Genomic DNA, 21,299 nt, shown 5'->3' with positions numbered 1-21,299 from the left:
CTTCATTTTGAATTTTTGTGTTTGTCATGACATTAGTTGGAATCTACAGTTGCAGATGTGCCTCACCCGCATGATCATTGGGGTCTTTTGTCTTGGTTTGGGTCCTTTAGCGCTCCAAGGGAATAGGTGGACCTCAAGCAAAGGTTTTGGTCCAATGGATCTAGCTCCACGTCACTCCACACCTGCTGAATGGGGATGGGATGGCAACGTTCATATGCATTTTGTATATTCAGAGTTAAAAAAAATAAAATAATAAAATAAAAATAAAAATTAATAAAAAATAATAATTTAGCCAATCATAAACCCCCCAAAAAAAGAGTCACTTTTAGAAAGTAAAAAATGAAAAATGGGAATAGCACATCTGGAGTTAAGTCGGAATATCACAAATATAAAAGTTTTGAAAATATTATAAATATTATATATAAAAATATATCAATATAATATATACATATATATATTGAGGCTGTTCACAAGCATATTACGTTGATTTTAAACGTATAAGGGCCAAAACATGCCTTGTGAAAATTAAACTGCACTAAAAAAAAAAAAAAAAGCCACCAGAGGGTGCTAGAACTGCACAAATGGAAATCAACAGATGTGCTGTTTTCAATATCGTGACATGACGACGACGATATATTCTGGCAGTTTTAACATCGCGATATCACGATGTTGCCGTTATCGTTACATCCCTAGTGTCAGATCACTGTTGTGCAGAAAATGTATCTTTTCACAAAAAGCTTGTTTTCTCCTTATTTTTTCCCCATTTTCGCTAGATGTCACTCAAATGACCTCTTTTCAAATGGTGGTTACTTAAGAACGGAATAAGGTGGAAACATAATTTTTTTTGTGTTTATGTAGTCATAGCGCACAATATTCTGTTTGCCTTGAAAGATGAGTTAAAATGCTCAAAATCGGCTAGCACTGTCGGGGTTATTTTTTGGATAACATTTATTTATTTATGTACTACTTTCCTATTTAGACCGAGCTTCGGTGGCATGATATTTTTAGAAAGAGACGGCGCCTAACTCACAGTGTCCATGGTGGACACGGACGAGGAAACTCGTAGAAACTTGTTTTTGGAGACGGACGATTGTCTGCTCAGCACCGAGTCCCTGAAGGAGGTCTGGCTGTGTGACACCGACATGGCGTCCCTCGGGGGGGCCTGGGCGAGGAAGTGTAGACAGGGGACTTTTTCAGCGAGAGTGTCCCTGTCCAAGCACAGTGATTATTCACACAAAAGGCCTTTCAAGCCGGCATGACCTGATTTGCCGGAATGCGGCGCTCTCACCTGTATTTGGAGTGAATGATGGCGTAGATGAAAGGGTTGTAGATGGCCGAGGCCTTGGCAATAACCGCCGGGACGGCTTTGGAGTAGGGGTTCAGAACGCTTGCGTACCTGAAAGGTGGTTTTTCTACGCGTTAGAACCCGCACATGGCCGGGCTTTTCTTTTCTTTTCTTTTCATATTTACCCCGCCCAGGCGATGAGGGTGACGCATGCGTAGGGTGACCAGGAGAGCACAAACACGATGATCACCACAAAGGCAATCTTGGCCAACTTCCACTCGGTCTTGATGGTCTGCTGCTGAATCAGCGTCGGCTTCCTCACCTGAGAGCCCAACTTCTCCACTTCCCTGGCAGGACAGAAGCGATCGATGAACTCAAGTCCGGGGGGCACGCAGATCATATTGTAAAGACGCTTTTCGACTCGATTTCCACTTTAACTCTTTGACTGCCAAAAACGTTAAATAACGTTTAGTAAAATCCTATGGAGGAGTGCCAAAGACGTTAAAAGACGTTTGTTTCAAAACAGAGGTGAAACTAACCATTTTCTATTGTTGATTACTGAAGAACGGAATAAGGTAGAAACAAACTTTTTTTTCTGATGAAAGATGAGAGTCCAATCTTTCATTTGGTAGTATGTGTGTTTCCATAGTCCAAACACAACATTTTCTGTGGACCTTGAAAGATCAGTCAAAATGCTTAAATCGGCTGGCACCCACGGCATCCCTTTTCTGAAAACGTCTGGCAGTCAAAGAGTTAATGCTATGTGAATAAACGATTACTTATGTACTGCCTATCTGTCTGTCTGTATTACGCCGCCCCCTGGTGGTAAACAGGAGGAAGAGCTGCACAATGTGGTAAAAACAGTTTGATTCTTTAGCTTATCTTTAAGTAAAAAAAAACAAAAAAACATTACAAATTGTTCTGTTGATTTTTTTTTTTGAGAGGCTAGAACGGATTAATGGCATTCACATTCATTTCAATTGAAAAATATTATTTACTATACTGTATATATCAGGGGGCAGCAACCTTTACTGTAAAAACAGCCATTTTAGCCCCCCACCCCCGAAAATTTTCTGACATTTTTGTGGATACTATATATTAATTTTCAGTATTTCTTTTTTTTGTTTTTGGACGTTTTATGGTTACTTTTTGAACATTTTCTTTCCTGCCTTTTCTTTGGTGAATTTTCTGACTTTTGGGCAATTTTGTGGACATTTTATGGTAATTTTCAGGATTTTTTCCCCTTTATTTTTTGGACATTTTACGGTTATATTTTGAAAGGTTTTCTTTTCTGCCTTTTTAAAATAAATTGTCAAATTTTTTTGGGCAATTCTAAAGACATTTTATGGTAATTTCCTACTTTCCTTTGTTTTTTGGGCATTTAATGGTTACCTGTTTTATGTTTTCTTTTCTGCCATTTTTATTCAATGCATTCATTTTGGCAATTTCATGGACATTTATGGTAATTTTTTTGCTATTCTTCTTCCGTTGATTTTATGGTCACTTTTTTGGACATTTTTAGGCAATTTTTAAAATTCATCTCACAATTGAAAAATCCTGACTCTGACATTTTTTGAATATGTAATTATTCATTTAAAAAATCTAAATAATTAATTCATTTAAAAAATATTTTATCAAAAAAAAAAAAAGTAAAAAATAAATAAATTTCGACATTTTTATTTTATTTTTTTAAATTAGAGTTCCACAGAAAGCCACAAATATTCACCTGCTGGCGTGCCGAGTAGCCAGGAACATGCACAGGTAGCAGTAGGATATGATGCCCAGCGGGATGAAGAATACAAAGCAGCACAGCATCAAAGTGTAGCTTTTATTAGCGGGCGTTGACGTCACGTAGTCCCACGTGCATGAGGTCATCAGACCTTCTGGGATGTAAGAACCTTCAAGACAAACATGGCCGACAACAACGTACGGTCAAGTGTTTGATAGAAGAGAACGCCAGTAAATCCGGTACGTACTCCACCCCAGAAGCGGTGCGAGACTCCAGGCCAGCGAGTAGAGCCACACCAGACAAATGATGAAGCACGTGCGCCTCTTTGAGGTCCACTGTAAGGCCCGCAGAGGTTTGGTGATGACGATGTAACGATCCATGGAGATGGCCAAGAGGTTAATCATGGACGTGATTCCAAATAAGGCTCCGCAGAAGGCGTACATTTTACAACCTGGGAAGACAGAAATTGGATTTTCTAAATGCAATCGTGTAGATCGGTGGTGGTCGATGATTTCGGTCAACGTGATAAATAAACATACCCGTTTCCCCAAAAATCCAGCCCTTGTAGAGGGAGTTGACAAAGAAGATGGGCGACTGAGTGATGGCCATGAGGAAGTCGCTGACTGCCAGGTTCATGATGAAAAAGTTGGGAGGAGTGCGGAGCTTTTTGTTGCTGAAACACACATCGGCCCATTTTAAAGGAGGCAACGTATGGAAATTTCACTTTTTAATTGCTGCGTTTAACTCATTTGCTCCCAAAAACGTGTGTATATATTTTTTAATTAATTTTTTGAATGTTTTTTTTTTAATATATCCTAAAGCATACAAAAGCCTTTGATGCAGCTTCTTAAGTTATTACAAACAAAACAGTGTTTTCAACAGGTTTGGAATGAGATACTAAGCTCTAAGATGCCACAGGGTGTCAAGGGGGAGGTCACATGCCTGTGCACCCATGACACAACCAAATGAATCTTTTGTGAGCTGCTTAACTTGGAAAAATGTGTTCAGCAAGGCAGGCCATGCTGAAATTTGGCCAAACTACCACAAAATGTTGCTTAGGTTTCAGGTAACAACCAATCATAGCGTAGCTTCAGAAAACAGGTCAGCTGTGATTGGTTGTTGCCTGAGCAACTGTGATGACATCTTCAGTCGACAGCAAGTTGGATAAATAAAAAAAAAACGGCTGGATTTTGCTTCATAACTCATATTCCGGACTTATAAATCAAACTTGGCTTAAGGTGTAGGAAACCCGTTCAAAGCCGTTAGCATAGCGTTAGCTAGCTGTTTATAGTGAATAGCGCATATTTAGAACGTTTAAACGACTTAAAAAGTCTTAAATCTAACTTGGCTTTAGTTGTAGGGAACCCATTCAAAAGCTGTTAGCATAGCGTTAGCTAGCTGCTCGTAGAGAACGTTAGTTTGACGTTGAGATGTGGCAGCCGAGTCAATATGTCGGTCGCTTTCAGAAAGAGAGTATTGAATGTCGTGTTAGTGTTAGCTCTAAGTGCTGCTAGCGACTTTTCTCCATCCCCCTGTTGCATTACATGTACAACATTTTGGCTTTCACGGCTCACCAGTTAGCAAAGACAGGGGGCGGCATTGGTGGGAAAGAGTCACGAGGAGCAAAGATCCAATTATAAATGTCCTTTGACTTCAAATGGATTACTGGGGGGCGGGGGGGTATACCACAGTCCAGATGCCCCAAAGATTTCCGAATCAAAGCCGAGGAAACAGACATTTATCGACTCACTCCGAGAGAAGGCAGGTTGATATCCATTCCACTTTTACTCTCGTACCACTGAAGTGTATTTTGATGTTGACCTATCAGGCAAGTGTTAGGGATTCCCCCCCGGAGTACGATCTTAATGCAGTCTCAGTGTTGTGCCTGACGCTTGGTTTGCGCTCGCGGATCTTTCAGGTTTCTCGTCGACCACTCAAGTGGCTTTCGTAACATCAGAAGTGCATCAGGGTATACCTTACCTGATGTTCCGTTGCCGCTGGGGGTATTTTGTTTACATATCCATAAATACGATAAGTGACAAAGCATTGCATTAAATGACTAAAGATGTGCGATATACAGGGTAACGTTTGCTTAGCCGACTTTGAGTACTCACTCTGTACTTAATTAGAAGTAAAGAACCAAAAAAAAAACAATATGGTGAAATTAGCCGTACCGAATTAACTCTTAAAAGAGTAATGACGCTGAAATGTACAAAAGTTAACGTCATTTATTATACTCTTAAAAACATTTGGGTAAAAAAAAATAACCCTCCCAAATTGGGTCAAAAATGGACCAACCAAATGTTTGGGGTTATTTATTTATTTTTAAAAATTTACTTAAAACAACAGATTTTGGGGGGTTGTTTTAATTAAAAAAAATAATAATTAAATGCTTATGTTTTTTGGGGGACAAAAAAAATAACAAAAAATTTGGGTTGCTTTGTGGGTTGTACATTTGTCGGTCCCTTTTTGACCCAATTTGGGAGAGTTATTCGGTACAATGACAGAAAAAAACGTACTGTATCTAGATATTTTATTTATACATTTATTAAATATATAATATTTATTTCTGTATTATTAAACAAGATAGCATTGGCTCATGTTGTATGTGCTAGTTAAGTTGACTGCCAATATGAAAAAGAGACTGTGTGTGTGTTTTCTATTGATTTATGAAATACGGTTGGCAAAGCACTTGTTTTTTTTTTCCTGGTATTGAATGTCCGCCAGCCTCTGCAAGGCCATTGTGTCTGAGCTTGTGACCATCTTTTTTTTTTATGGGGCGGGGGTAAATGTCAGGGAAAAATCCTCCACTCACATGAACTGCAGACTTGTGGAAAGTAGTAAAAAATAAATAAATTAAATTTAGTATAGGCTCCACATTCATTGATTTTTGGGGGGCAATATTTAAAAAATATATTTTTAACCTTTTTTTTTTATTTTTTATGCTTATCGGTGCCATAGATAGGAATCAATGCATTCTGTAACTAACATAAAATAATTGTTGGACGTTTTGAGCACAACCTGTTCAAGGTTATGTGGGATGTGTATATTTGTATAAACATAATGATTTTTTTTCTTCTTTTCCATTAAAGCCACACTGTAATCACTAAAGCTTTGACAATGCCAAATCTAAATCCACTAATTCAACTAAAGAGTTCACATAATTGCTTTTTCCTGTTGGATTTTCCTCATCCTTGGTCATATACTTTGTTTGTGCATAATAAAATGTCAACAACAATAATGGGCATATAAGCAAAGCAAAAAAATAAATAATAAATCTTACCAGAAAAACGCATACATGACCAAGGCATTTCCGGTCACACCCACCGTTCCGATCACAAGCACAAAAAAGGCTACGATGTAGTGAACGTGGTCCTGGACGTCCACCTGCCGATAGAAGCTGTGTTGCCGGTCCATTTCTGTTGCAAACACACACACAGTATGTCAGGTTTTGTGTGGAACGTGCATTTATAGCGTACACACTTCAAGTGAGTACAGAAGAAAGTTGCGATTGAATTCTATTAAAATAACTCCCTTCACTTTTAGCATTAGCGCTAGGCTAGCGATGTTTTCAAAACGAAGCATGTTTTGTGTTTAAATATACAGTGGATGTCATTCTTAACGTTGTGCGTTTAGTTTTACAGTTAACTCCAAATGCGGTGTCATAAAACAGCTTAAAGGACGCTTAGAGTTGACAGAATAACATTCGCTACACACTTGCTAGTTGCTAATGCTACGCGAGCAAAATGGTGCGTTCAGGGTACTTTCACAGCATTGGAAACTTTGGTTTTCTTCGATAACGTTTTAAGGGGAAAATAGTCGGCCATTTCTCCAACTTGTTTCGATTAATCAGTCGGGCCTTACATGTACGATTAAAGGACACTCCTCCTGGCCGACATACGGCGTAGCGGAACGTTATTTACGTCCGGTTTGTGGTTCTGTTTAGCGAATGGATTTGCTCTGATTCGTTTGCCTGTTATTTTGCTGGACAAAGTTAGATTTGCTTAAACATGGGTCCAGCCAGACATCTGTGAACAGTCCGGTGTCAAACAATTCCGTGTCAATCTGAGGTTAGCTTAGCAACTAGCATGGCTTCTCCGTCCATCCTCGTCGTCCCTTCGCGATACTTGTCAGAATGTGTTTTGACGAGGCACAAAATGCAAATTTTACCTCGCAAACGGCGATACAAAAACTCTTTGGTGTCTTCCCACGGTTTATGTTCAAATATCGGGTAATAACATTGCCACACAGATGCTAGTAGTCGTTAGCCTGTCTATAAGGGCTGCATTGTTTGTTAGCAATATGCTAGGCGGACTTTCCTAAGGCAAAGATATGTGGTTGTTATATTTAGTTTGACAGTAAACTTGAACTGGGAGTGGCGATAAATAGCTTGAAACCTTTTTTTTTTTTTTAAGAAGTGTTCACTATCACTACTAACCTTCTGCCTGTTTTGTTTTGTTCACTGCCAGCATAACGGAAAAGGAAGACTTTCAGTTCAATCGGTGCATGACCTTTAGGACGCCAAAATCAACTCAAGTAGGACCAAACATAGATGACAATTAACGATGGGCCGGATGTGGTTGGGGGTGCGAGTGTTTAATCAGTCACAATTAAACAACCCTGCCTGCAGCACATTTACCAAAGAGGCGATTAAGTCAAGACATTTGTGATTATGAAAAAAGGGGTCGCTTTTCCGTGTGGACAATCCACAGCCGGAGCGCTGATTATAAAAGGATTTCCATCTTTTGTTAATGTGATGGAGTGTGCTGAGGGTGCGGGTGCGTGGGTTCGCACAATATTATCAGCGCTCTAAACACGCTTCCCGTTATGTTATTGGACAACATCAAACAGAAGTGGGTCAGATGTTTACTTACTCACAATAGCCTCCCATTTTTTTTTTAAATATTCCATTAACGTCCATGTTTGCACTCAAATAGGAGGCAAAAGTACTCAAACTCTACTTGAGTAAAAGTAAAGATACTTAAAGATTCGGTTAAAAGTAGAAGTACGGATGGAAAAAAAAGTTTAAGAAAGAAAAAGTAAAACAGTAGATTGTATTGCAAATGTATTTTTACCATCAATGATAATCATACACGGGGGAAAAAAATGTCTCACCGTAGCTTTGCTAACATTGTAAAAAAATATATCATTAAATTAGCGAATGATTGCAAAAAATCACATTACATCTTGGTGTTTTTTTTTTTTCAGATTAGATTACAATTTTTGAATGCCAGAAACTGCTGACTATGCATTTGCCACCAATTCTTTCATAAATGCACGGGGAATATCTTGTTTTGTTTTTTTTCGAAACGTCTGCATCATTTGTCGTTAATAACTCTGTCCCCGTTTTTCCGCCTTACAAGACTCAATGACAATATGATGGGCATTGTGCTGCTCCTTCTGGCGTGTAAGCCTTTGGCCACCAGGGGGCAGTAATGCATCCATACACACCGCACTTAGGTTTGAGGATGAAACAGAAGAAAGACTGTCGGAACTAAGCTGCAATGGAAGTCAAATTTTCGTACGCAATCGATGCTAGTTTCATTAGCCTGTCTATGGCGTTTTACATTGTGTGTTAGCAGTAAGCTAACAGACTTTTTTTTTGTTAAATACACATGTAAAAAATATATATATATTTTTTTTAATCTATACTTTTAGAGTTGAACCGTGAGTATTTGCATTGTGTTACTTCCCACCAGTGCACGCACGTGCACACACAGCATCGAGAGATAACCCCCCCCCACCCCCGCTACCCCCCGCTACCCCCCGCCCCCACACCCCCACTGTGCTCAGTGAAGGCTCGTGCGTCAAGACTCTTACTTCCACTTATTAGGCATCAAGGCGATCTTGCGCGCGAGACGCATAAACCAAACGCACGTCTGCCTCGCCGGATTCTCGGTGGCAGCCCATAATAGGAGCATCGGGCAACTCCTGGCGCAAGCGCGTATTCAAAGAGAGACTTCGTTATTCTACAGTATGTCAGTTATATGTATTTAGCATCATAATGACAAGTTCAATGCAGTGATGAAAATGTAAACATATCAGAAAAAAAAACAATTATTTTTTTATGTATTTATTTCTTTGGGACTATCAGATTTTTTTAAATTATTATAATATATATTTTTTACATTTTTAAACATCATTAGTTTTTAAAAGTATTATTTTTCTTCAATAACTGGCTGGGAGAAAACATGCATTTCCAATATAGCGCCATGTCAACATACTTAAAATAAAAAAGAAAAAAAAACTCTTGTATTAATAAGCTTGAAGAAACCATGCAGTTTGAGAATAATTTAATTAATATTAATTTTCATGTCTTTAAAATTTGGCTAGGCGAAGCCATGCAGTTGTAATATCTTTAAGTGTCAATGTATTATTTGTATTTTATTTATTTATTTTATTATAATTGGACTGTGTTGAAAATATTTCATGACATTAAAATTATATATATTTATTAATAATTTGACTCTGTGAAAGCTGATTTAATTTCTAATATTAAAGATTTTTTTTTTTATTGTCATATAATTCCATGTCAATATGAATGTTTTTTTTTTAAGAATTGACACTTCTCATATGACTTCATATCATTGTTAATATATTTATATAATATTTTCTTAAATGAACCAATTTGGTTCTATAGCCGATAAAGTGCAACAGTCTACGAAAACTTGCATGCTCAAACCAGCAAAGTGATGAAATAAAAAGAAATAACATTCAGATTTGGCTAGGCTGTAATAAAAAAAGTGACTTTACCTTTTGAATTTTGGAAGCTGGCTTCTCTTCGCTCTCTAATCCCCAAAGCGGCAGGTTCAAGTCATCCGGTGAGGCATCGGTGAGCTGCTTGCACACTGACAGAATATGAAAATAGAAAGCAAGCGGCAGCGCATTGACCGACCGTCCCCCTGCTGGCAAGCCATCACACACAGCTCACATTTGGCGCCGCGCATTGATCAAGCCGGCGTGCGCTTTTGTGCGCGTGCACGGCCACGCGCATCTGTTGGCTTGTCAAGGTGGAAAGAAGAGGAAGGGGAGCTTGTTGGTGGTTATTTCTACAAATGCATTCGTTTGATGAATCAGGCAGGCGGAAAACATCTGGGAAAAATGTTGATCAAAGTGTGGGTAACTTTTAGGAAAAAAAGGCTCAAAATGGCGGCCATTCTCTGCTACACCTTTTAGTTGAACATATTCATTCCTACCCCCCGGAAATGATGACGATGTTGACGACACAAAAAAGGCCAACGTGTGTGATAATGCACAACCGCAAAAGCTTGTCTTGTGTCCAATGGGTGGAGACTTTGGGAGTTGCTCGATGCTCCCCTTCGAGCACACAACAAACATCAATACAAAAAAAAAAAAAAACTGTTTACATTAACAGTACCTTGAAAAAAACGTCATCATTTAACGTTAACTCGTTCACTGCCATTGACGCCTATAAACGTCAAAAATTCATTTGAACTATTTCCTAGACATTTTTTTTGATAATCTTTTTTTTTTTTAAGAAAAGAAAAGATTGTTAAAAATTAGGGGCGTCAGGCGATTACAGTTTTTAATTGTAATTAATCGCATGACTTCAATAGTTAACTCATGATTAATCACAAATTTTATATCTGTTCTAAATGTGCAATAAAAAAATGTCTCGGTTTTCATACTCACGTTAACAAAAGTGGGGAAAAAATGTTAAACTAATAGAAATGGTTCAAATTAATTTTTGACGTCTATAGCCGTCAATGGCAATGAATTAATAAAAAAAACATTATTAAAAATTTGGGGCGTCAGGCGATTACATTTTTTTATTGTAATTAATCGCATGACTTCAATAGTTAACTCACGATTAATCACAAATTTTATATCTGTTCTAAATGTGCAATAAAAAAATGTCTAGGTTTTCATACTCACGTTAACAAAAGTGGGAAAAAAATGTTAAACTAATAGAAATGGTTCAAATGAATTTTTGACGTCTATAGCCGTCAATGGCAATGAATTAATAAAAAAAAACATTATTAAAAATTTGGGGCATCATGCGATCACATTTTTTTATTGTAATTAATTGCATGACTTCAATAGTTAACTCACGATTAATCACAAATTTTATATCTGTTCTAAATGTGCAATAAAAAAATGTCTAGGTTTTCATACTCACGTTAACAAAAGTGGGAAAAAAATGTTAAACTAATAGAAATGGTTCAAATGAATTTTTGACGTCTATAGCCGTCAATGGCAATGAATTAATAAAAAAAAACATTATTAAAAATTTGGGGCGTCAGGCGATTACATTTTTTTATTGTAATTAATCGCATGACTTCAATAGTTAACTCACAAATTTTATATCTGTTCTAAATGTGCGATTACATTTTTTTATTGTAATTAATCGCATGACTTCAATAGTTAACTCACAAATTTTATATCTGTTCTAAATGTGCAATAAAAAAATGTCTAGGTTTTCATACTCACGTTAACAAAAGTGGGAAAAAAAATGTTAAACTAATAGAAATGGTTCAAATGAATTTTTGACGTCTATAGCCGTCAATGGCAATGAATGAATTAATTTTTTTTTTTTTTAAAAACTATTAAAAATTTGGGGCGTCAGGTGATTACATTTTTTTATTGTAATTAATCGCATGACTTCAATAGTTAACTCACGATTAATCACAACTTTTATATCTGTTCTAAATGTACCCAAAAAAAAATCAAGGTTTTGATACTGTTAAGAAAAGAAATAGTTCAAATGAATTTTTGACGTCTTTTGGCGTCAATGGCAGTGAATGAGTTAAATATAAACTTTTCCCCATTTATTTTCAATGGGACAGACATTGACGTCCGCAGTATCCAATTTGCTCACATGCTCATCCGTCCGTGTGTAAGAAGAATCCTGAGAAAAGCACTGGGATAAAAGCGTCCCGGTGCTAATCGGCTCACGCGCAACTGAGCAGACAGCTGCAGCACGGCCGCCTCCTTTTTTCATGCCCAGTCCGGTTAGATATTGTTCAACAATTTCCGATTGGTACCAGCGGTGGGATTTCCTGAGTCTCATACATTACAAATCTCAATATTTATGCTGGTGTGTGTGGTGGGGTCATTATAGTTTAGATTTTTTTTTTTTTTCAATACTGTAGTTATTTTGTATTCGATTAGTTTTTAGTAGGGGTGGGAATTGCCTAGTACCTGGCGATTCAATCCGAATTACGATTCAATTTGATACCGATTAATAATCGATTATTGTGATTTTATTTTTTTTTTTTACTTAAATTTAAACATGTATTGTACACTGTAAAATGTTTATTTATCTGAAACGTCTGGCTTATAACGGAATCACCGTATTTATCACGTTTTGTTGAATATTTCGATAAAAAAAATCAATGTTTAAAAATCGATCCGGCCGCATATTGAATCGATACAAAAAGTGCACGCTGTAATATCACGATTAATCGCCAAATCGATTTTTAACAACACCCCCAGTGTTTAGCGTAGGTTTGATCGTTTTTATTTTTGGGATAATTAACTTGTTTTAGTTTAGTTTTTATTAGTTTTAGTTTTTTATATGAATCGATTTGTTGTCAAATGCAAGATAAAATTTAAAAAAAGGTCACTAAGCATCGTGTAATAACGTAAACTGCAATTCTAAAGTGACTGAACTTCCTTCTTCTGTACGGATTTACAGCAATAGCAAAACAAATACAATTAAAAGGAGACCCGAAAGCTCGTTTCAATTAATATCATAATTGACAAAAATTGCATATTTTTTACTAGAATTATAATCAGTTTTGTCTAGTTTTACAAGCGTAAGATATAGTTTCAGTTAGTTTCTGATTTAAATTATTATTATTAATTTCTTTTAAATTTCGTAAACGAAAATGTTTCTTCTATTTTAGTTGCAGTTCTTTTGTTCTTTTTTGTCAACTCTAAACACCTCGGCGTGTTTGTCAACGCGCCATTCTGTCATGTGACCTAAAAAATGAGCGGCAGCCAATCGGAAGCTGCCGCTGTTGATTTGGAAACAAAAGGATTTTGATGAGTGCCTTACAAAAAAAAAAAAAGCACACAATCTGCATGATTACAGATACTTTTTTTTTTCAAGTCAACATGAGCCGGATTTACTTTATTGTGTTATTGTTGACAATTGAAGAGGCTTCGATTCACTGACTTTGTTGAAGCAATTTTTGAATGCGCAAAGATGATTGATGGAGAAATTTCTTTGTGATAAAATCATCGTCAACATTCAGGAGCAGAAAGACGGAAATGATTTTCCCGATCATTGATTGATGAAGGCCGTTTCTTAGAACGCTCATCGCTCCTTCCAAGAAGGCCTAACAGATGCAACGACTTAGAAAAAAACGGCCTTTCGGTTTCACGTGGTCCGATGCACTCGCGCACGTTAGTTGGAAAGCGCTCGACTACACGTTGTTGTTGCATGACAACAAATTACAAGCTGCATTTTTTATTTTTTTTGGTTTCTATTTCTTGGCTGCCGTGACGAGCGGCTGATGATCATGTGCGCATTTGTTGTTTGTGCAAAATGTCAACAAAGAATGCTTTGAGCTCACATTTTGTGTCTGGCATTCAGGTAGAAAACCAGAGCGGTCAGGAGGGCGCGACCTCGAGCGACCTCAGGGCACAGGACGCCAGGAGGACGCGTTTCATGTTAGAAATGTCAAAAATGAATTGGACTGGCGCGGGATCGAAAAGTCACTCGGCTCATTTATAGAGATATAAAAAAAGTGTCATGCAAAATCGTCATTGCTCATGTTTAGCCACTTAACTCATTTGCTCCCAAAAACATATAAATGCGTTCGATTTGAAATATTACCATGATCCCAAAGACGTATTTACAGTATACGTTTTTTTAGTTGTTTTTTTTTATGCTAGGGCATACAGGAGGCTTTGATGCAGCCTCTCAACTAGTTGAAGCATCTGGCAGCAGAGTATAAGAGATCAACCAGGGCCATGTAAAAAAAAGAAGCTCTTTTCTAACGCTCATTTGCTCCCAAAAACGTATAAATACGTTCTATTTTAAATCGTTCAAGTGTCCTAAAGATGTATTTATATGTTTTTTTATTTTATTTTTTTAATGTTTTTTTGTTTTTATGCTAAGGCATACAGGAGGCTTTCATGCAGCCTCTCAACTAGTTGAAGCATCTGGCAGCAGAGTATAAGAGATCAACCAGGGCCATGTTAAAAAAAAAGCTCTTTTCTAACGCTCATTTGCTCCCAAAAACGTATAAATACGTTCTATTTTAAATCGTTCAAGTGTCCTAAAGATGTATTTATATATTTTTTTATTTATTTTTTTAAATGTTTTTTTGTTTTTATGCTAGGGCATACAGGAGGCTTTGATGCAGCCTCTCAACTAGTTGAAGCATCTGGCAGCAGAGTATAAGAGATCAACCAGGGCCATGTAAAAAAAAAAAGCTATTTTCTAACGCTCATTTGCTACGTTCTATTTTAAATTGTTCAAGTGTCCTAAAGATGTATTTATATGTTTTTAAAAAAAAATTTTTTTTATGTTTTTTGTTTTTATGCTAGGGCATACAGAAGGCTTTGATGCAGCCTCAACTGCAAAGAACGGTTGAAGAAATTGTAGTTATTACACAAACAGCCAGAAGGTGGCACCACAGTAGAAGAGATCAACCAGGGCCATGTTGAAAAAAAAACCCTCAATTGCTCACAATTCTAGATTTGTGAATAATGAGGAAACTTAGCTATATTCTAATGCGAATTGCTGCAAAACGTAAACAGATAGAAATATACTTTTTTTTCATGATGAAAGAAGAGACTCTAATCTTTCTTTTGGTCGGTTCCATGTTTTTATAGCAATAGAACTCGCCCTGCAAAATCCAGTAAACCACCCGGGAGCGAAGGGGGTTGCTTCAGTGAAAATGGCTAGGAGCAAATGAGTTAATAGCCCAATGCTGTCAAGTTTTATTTGCTGCCTCACAGGTACTCATCAGGCCCCGCCTTTTAAAGCCACACACGTTCGCGACAAAGTCTTAAAAATCAGATGGTGCCTTTGAATACGTTTTTCAGAGGCAGGACTGACAGAAACGCCACTGGCGGATGACCAGTCCACCCAAAGTTGGAAGCCTGGTGGGTTCCAGTCCAAACCTGGGAAAAGCTCATGAGAACAAGCAGTATAGCAGATGACCTTTTGAACCCACAGCTTCTCTCTTCACTCCTAACACCTCTTAAAGCTCACAAGTACAACCACGCGTTGGTCATTTCCTTTTCCCACACCACAAAGGCGACAGACTATGATGGCAGTAATTGGCCCGTTGATTGTGGTGTGGCGAGGCCGCCCGGGGCCAAAGGAAAAAAAGCAAAACACGTACAGATTGTCAAGTTCCTCCGTCAGATGATCGGAGGTCGTCTCCGCTTCGACACGGATGGGCACGAATGGCAGATAGGGCTGGCTATGGATTCAAATTTCCTCAATCTATTGAATTCACAAGGGTTGAGTTGGGTTCGAGTTTGATTTGTACCGCTTCAATTCACTCGATATTAATTCACTCACTTCGATATACAAATTCCAAATAAAATTTTGCAGAGGCCGTAAATGGTCAGATCTTTCATTAACTCATTTGCTCCCGAAAACGTATAAATATGTTGTATTTTAAATAGTACCATGCTCCCAAAGACGTATTTATACGTTGTTGTGTTTTTATTTTTATTTTTTATTATGCTAGAGCATACAGAAGGCTTTTTTATGCAGCCTCTGAACTGAAGAGAATGCTTGAAGCAATGGTAGTAATTACAAAAACGGCCAGCAGGTGGCAGCAGAGTATAAGAGATCAACCAGGGCCATGTTGCAAACAAGCTGTTTCCCCCCACGGTTTTTATACAGATTTGTGATTAATGATATTTTGATATATTCTGATCTTAATTGCTGCAAAACGGAAATGTATAGAAAGGTACTTTTTTTTCCTGATTAAAGAAGAGACTCTAATCTTATATATATATATATATATATATATATATATATATATATATATATATATATATATAATTTTTTTTTTTGTTATTTTCATTTCCATTTATTTATTTAATTTTTTAATTATATTTTTATATCCATTTTTATTTTCCCTTTTAGTCACTTAGTTATTTATTTAGTCATTTATTTATTTTTAATTTTGGCAGTTTTCGTCCTTCATAAATGACCGTCTTTTACTACATGGCAGGAGGTACAATTCAACTGTATCCTAATATATATATATATATACACAATACTTACATTGATTATTTATAACATAGTGTATTTACAGTACATACGAGTGACGGGATGTGGAATATGATGGTCTGCCGTGAGGAGAAACGTGTTATATAATAACACAGATGATCGGCCATCCCGTTATTAAATCAAGACCACCGCAGCGTGCAAAATAATATGGATTGAACAAAGCTTTATTGAAAGCTAGCGGAGCTACAACGCACAAGAATGAGCGACGATTAATAAAGCTCATCTTCATAACATTAAAACCTGTATTCTTTTCCAACAGCAGTCATTTGAATAGCAGCCTGGTCTGCTTCTTATCATGTTGTGCTATTTTCGGAGCCGAGTCGAAGGGAGAGTGTTAAAAGTGTGAACAATGACAAGAGAGGTGAACAAGAGCCGAGTGACACGTTGAAAAGTGTCACTTGAACCGCAACACACTTGCAGTAAGACGCAAGAGTGACGCTGTGGCTCAAGACAAGTGGATCAATAATCATGCTGGAGGTCTCACTGAAAAACAAATGAGGTGGAATATAGGGTTGTGCCCCCCAAAAAATAAAAAATATTGATTCTCATTAAGTACGCGATTCAGAATCGATTTTAAATGTCCCAAAATCGATTTGATTTAAATTATTTTATACTGTCTTGCCTTTGTTTGCGTGTGCCTTTATTGTTGTACATGATTTGGCCACTTAGGGGCAGTGTGGTTCTTACACTTAAGTTGTAGCCACATTAGAGAGTAGAAGGAAAAAGTCACGATCATGTAATGCAAATAAAAGTTGTTTTTTTGCAGCGTAGGAAGAGCATTTGCCATTAAGTAATGTTAACATGTTTGTCCTGAAGCGTTTTGTATGAATAGCCGTTCTTTTGAGTGAAAAAAGTGCCCCCGAGTAGCGCGCTAATTAGCATTAGCGAGTCAGACTGGAGTAGATCATGACGATTATTTGCACATCTATAAATTGAGGCAGAAATCATCGTCGATCAAATCATTTTGAATCGGAAATCAATTCTGAATCGAATCGTGGGACAGTCAAAGATTCCCACCCCTAGTGGATTACCTCCCGTCGACTGAATTTGACTTCCCTCGGGCTCGCATTGCGAACACGATGTGACCAAATCCGGAAAACAATGCGAGGCCGAGGGAACTTTGACGTCAATTTCAGTCGAGAGTAGGGAGCGTTGCAGGATCAATTAACTGCCCTTAGGATTAGTCTGCTTAATTTTTCTTCTACAAATTAATCAGAATAACGAAAAATTTGGGTTTTGCCGTAATTATTATTATTTATTCATTTTACATTTTTGTTTATGTCTGGATTCAGTTTCATCACAAAAATGTAAAAAAAAATAATTAAAAAAATCGAAGATAATGGACATAAGTGTTTTTCACATCGCAGCGACGATATAAAAGATGGCGTCAAAACAATAATTTTATATTAGTCAAAATCGGAAGTGTGTCACTTGACACAATGTAAATCCAGTCTAGATGTTCCCGTGTGTTTTCGGATTCATGGCACGGCCGTGCTTGGAAGCACATGACTGCTTCCCCCCAGTTGATGGATTTCTCCACATCCTCTTCCTGTTTTCCCACAAAAGGCGCTAGCTATTGTTTTGTTTTGTGCCTCGTCAACGCCGCCGTGTCGTAGCGTGTCAGTGTGACGCAGCAGCCATCTTGTCCTTGTTGTTGTGGCTGGCGTGTATCGAGATGATTCATGACTAGAAAGCGCGTTCGCAGACAGGCTACAAACACTTCATAATGTGCGGTATTGAAGTTTTCTCAATAATTAAACAACAAAGCTCAATGCATCTGCGCTTACCTTTTGGCTTTGATGTCATCTTTTTTTTTTTTTAATTCTTCTGTCTAGACTGCAAATGGATGCCGTTTTTATTTTTTTTTCCCACAGAAGCCCACCTCCGACAGTACGTCTGATTTTCAGGATCTGCTGTGTTGAATGAGAAAATAAATCTTGTAAAAGTTTACCCCGCAACTTTATTCGGTAGTTTTTACCTAATCATGAAATCAAGGACAACAGTTATTAAACAGTCCACTAGAGGTCGACATTTTCTTCCTGACAGATGGAGACGACTATCTCCTCACATTCGTAATAATACACTTGACAAGTTAATCCTTCCTGGAATGTGGATCGCATGCAACAGTTTCTAATAAAATGATTATATATATATATATATATATATATATATATATATATATATATATATATATTAAAAAAAAGGAAAATTTATAAATAGTTAAATAAAAACAAAGGGTTACTAGTTCCAGACATACTGCTAAAATAACAAATGAGCTCAAATGATCATTAATTGTTGATTTCCTAGGAAATCACAATGTCCCGTCACTGGTGAGCTATTTTTGACCTCCTTTGAGTTTTCCTTCTGCTCACCATATATTGGTGGACCCTGGTTGTAAGAAAGCCTCTTTAAGAGCTTCTTTGATTCGTCATGGACGTTTACCGCCCCCTAGTGGCCTATGAAGACTTTGCTGGCTGGTTATAACGCCCTGAAGCTGGAGGTGGTCCGAGGCGAGCCTCTCCTTGTAAATAGCACGCTGACATGTGTGACCACATATTCGTCTGTGACCACTCCCCCCACCACTGAAAGCTTTGCCGTACCACCTCAGGGGGTATTTATGTTAGTACAAATACAGACTCTGAAATGTACTCAAGTATGTAATAGTTTTTTCATGGCAAAACCCGGCATGGGAACGAGCAGTCCCTTTTAATATGAGTTTGAATGCGATTGGCTAATTCTAATCACAGTTAGTTAGCATTTAACTCATTCACTGCCATCGACGGCTATAGGTGTCAAAAATTCATTTGAACTGAATTAGTTCAACAATTTTCCCACTTTTGTTAACAAGGGTATGATTGCCTATAATTTGCTTTTATTGTATTAGAACAGATATAAAATTTGTGATTAATCGTAAGTTAACTAGTGCAGTCATGTGATTAATTACGATTAAAAATTGTAATCGCCTGACACCCCTAATTTTTAATAATCTTTTTTTTTAAAAATAAAAAAAAAGATTTAAAAAATTAAATTCATACTCTTGTTAACAAAAATGGAAAAAAAACTGTTAAAAAAACTAATAGAAATAGTTCAAATTAATTTTTGACATCTACTGCTGTCAATGGAAGTGAATGAGTTAAGGGGGTGTGTACACTTATGCAACCCCATTAACAGTTATGTTTACGTCCCCTCTGAAAGTAATGTCAATTGTTTCCCATTTGTGCTTCATGGGAAATAAGTTTGGAAAACGTTTTGATATTTTTTGGGGTCTATTTTTTTAATCACAAATTTTTGGGCAAGGGTGTGTAGATTTTTTCTAAGTGTTGTATGACTTTTTTTTCTGTGAAAAATGACTAACATTACTGCAGCTTAGTCACTTAGTTGTGAAACTCTTCTTTATGTGTGACTGTGTGGATTATACTGCCCCCTTGAGGCCAATGGTGTTACCCTTTATTTCAGTGGGTAAATACGCATGCATTTCTCTACATCATTTTAATGAATGGATGGATCTTAAGTAATTTACCACCATGTTTTCTCCAACGTGAACTAAGATAGTTGATGCAGATGCCTTTTGCTCATTTCCCAGCTTCACTCGGTTCGAGTTACACGTTTGTTTACGTCCGCGTCGGCTTGTTTACGTTCCGGTCGGAGTGCGTTTGCCTCCGCGTGCCATATTCGTTTGACGTCTTTGTCTCTCCGCTTCTAGCGAGGTTCTAGTTTGATCCGCTTTCATCCGCCGCCGTCCCGTTGTGGTCGCAGTGCCAAGTGACGGATTACGCTCGTGTCTTTGGAACCCGGGAACCCCTGACTCCGTTCAGCTCTTGCTTATTTTCAGTTTAAGCAAATCTGGGCCGTGTTAGGACTTGGGCCGGGTTGAGTCGCACGAAAGCTATGAAAGGTGGAGCCGGGCCGTCCCAATAAGACAAATGGCAGCAGATGCACAGGTGTGGCATTCATGGCCAGGTCTTCAGGTGCGTCTTTTGAAAGCCGACATGATGTAGTGCACGTCGGCGGCGAGCGCGGGACCGAGCGGGCGTATCGCCGACCTTTGATGAGCGCCGTCATCGCTCAATTTAACCGCCTCGGTAAACAGATACGCCGGCAACAATAAGCCCCGAAAGGTGGCTCGCTCCCATGGCCCGGCCCCCCCCGCCCCCCGCTCTCGTCCTCATTGTCTGCGCACGCAGGCCCCCAACAATGGCGAGCGGGCGGACTGGGCGGAGGCCCACCGCAAGCCCGGTAACTTGAGGACGCACCAAAGGCCAGGTGAGCGAACGCCGCCGCCTCCGCCTCGCGGGACATGTTTCACCGTCCTGCCGGCTTTTTTGTGGTTGTCTCGGGGTCTCGACGCCCCCCCCCCCCCCCCCCGCCCCCGCGGCCCTGACCGAAAAGCTCCCATCTGCTGTGGGGGCGAGGGGCGCCGGCGGTGGCGGTGGGGGGTTTACAGGTCTTTTCTCTGCCCAGAACCGATAGCTCGGAGCGGTTTCGCCGCACAGGCCGATCCCGTTTCCATTTTGACACCTCTTTGTTGTACACTTGCAGCAGGTACAAAGATTGTGAAATGTGGTGGAAACACGATCGCTCGTCTTTCTCCAAAGCTTTGCCCTCTGCAACCCCCGCTATTTTTATTATTTTTTTTTTTAACAGCAGAAAAACCTCTCTGAAGGAATGCGTGATTGACGTGTGGTGGGGCTTGTAAAGCGGGGTGCACACATGCGGAAAATCGGGCCAAATTTTTTCGATCAAAATCAGCAGAGGACTGATTATGATTATCAGTTGTCTATGAAAGATCATCTTGAGTGATTATCCAAAGAAAATGAAAAATTTGTCGAACCTGTTCAGTGATTCCAACAGAAAGTCCTTTTGGGTGGCAAACAACAACAACATGGGAGGATGCGACTAAAGCAGGGTACACACATGCTGAAAAATCCTTTCAATCAAAGTCTAAAAAGACCTGATTATCGGATGTCTGTAAAAAAAATAAATAAATAGTGATTATCCTGCGATTCTGGGTGATAATGCTTGGAAAATGGTTGTGACACACGATCGTTTCAGATGCG

General features: G+C 38.3%; 1 protein-coding gene across 7 annotated transcripts in view; it reads right to left on the bottom strand.

Moving 5' to 3' along the window:
• opn4xa (opsin 4xa) overlaps positions 1–21,299 on the bottom strand; it is a 45,378-nt gene that overhangs the window by 2,253 nt on the left and 21,826 nt on the right. For 2 of the 7 annotated variants that reach the window (XM_077542309.1, XM_077542310.1), the window contains exons 4-12: positions 9,768–9,862; positions 6,298–6,433; positions 3,554–3,687; positions 3,262–3,465; positions 3,012–3,183; positions 1,471–1,632; positions 1,289–1,396; positions 1,031–1,208; positions 67–185 (exon numbers count right to left, since the gene is read on the bottom strand). In XM_077542309.1, coding sequence (XP_077398435.1) covers positions 75–185; positions 1,031–1,208; positions 1,289–1,396; positions 1,471–1,632; positions 3,012–3,183; positions 3,262–3,465; positions 3,554–3,687; positions 6,298–6,431 — 1,203 coding nt within the window. In that variant the 5' untranslated portion in view covers positions 6,432–6,433; positions 9,768–9,862 and the 3' untranslated portion in view covers positions 67–74. Of the gene's footprint in view, positions 1–66; positions 186–1,030; positions 1,209–1,288; positions 1,397–1,470; positions 1,633–3,011; positions 3,184–3,261; positions 3,466–3,553; positions 3,688–6,297; positions 6,434–9,767; positions 10,639–18,029; positions 18,154–21,299 lie in introns of those variants that run through there. The other 5 variants (XM_077542311.1, XM_077542312.1, XM_077542313.1 and 2 more) reach the window with 5 other exon arrangements.

The sequence above is a fragment of the Vanacampus margaritifer genome, chromosome 14 (genome assembly GCF_051991255.1).
Source record: "Vanacampus margaritifer isolate UIUO_Vmar chromosome 14, RoL_Vmar_1.0, whole genome shotgun sequence".
NCBI lineage: Eukaryota > Metazoa > Chordata > Actinopteri > Syngnathiformes > Syngnathidae > Vanacampus > Vanacampus margaritifer.
This window is presented reverse-complemented; position numbering and strand designations above follow the sequence as displayed.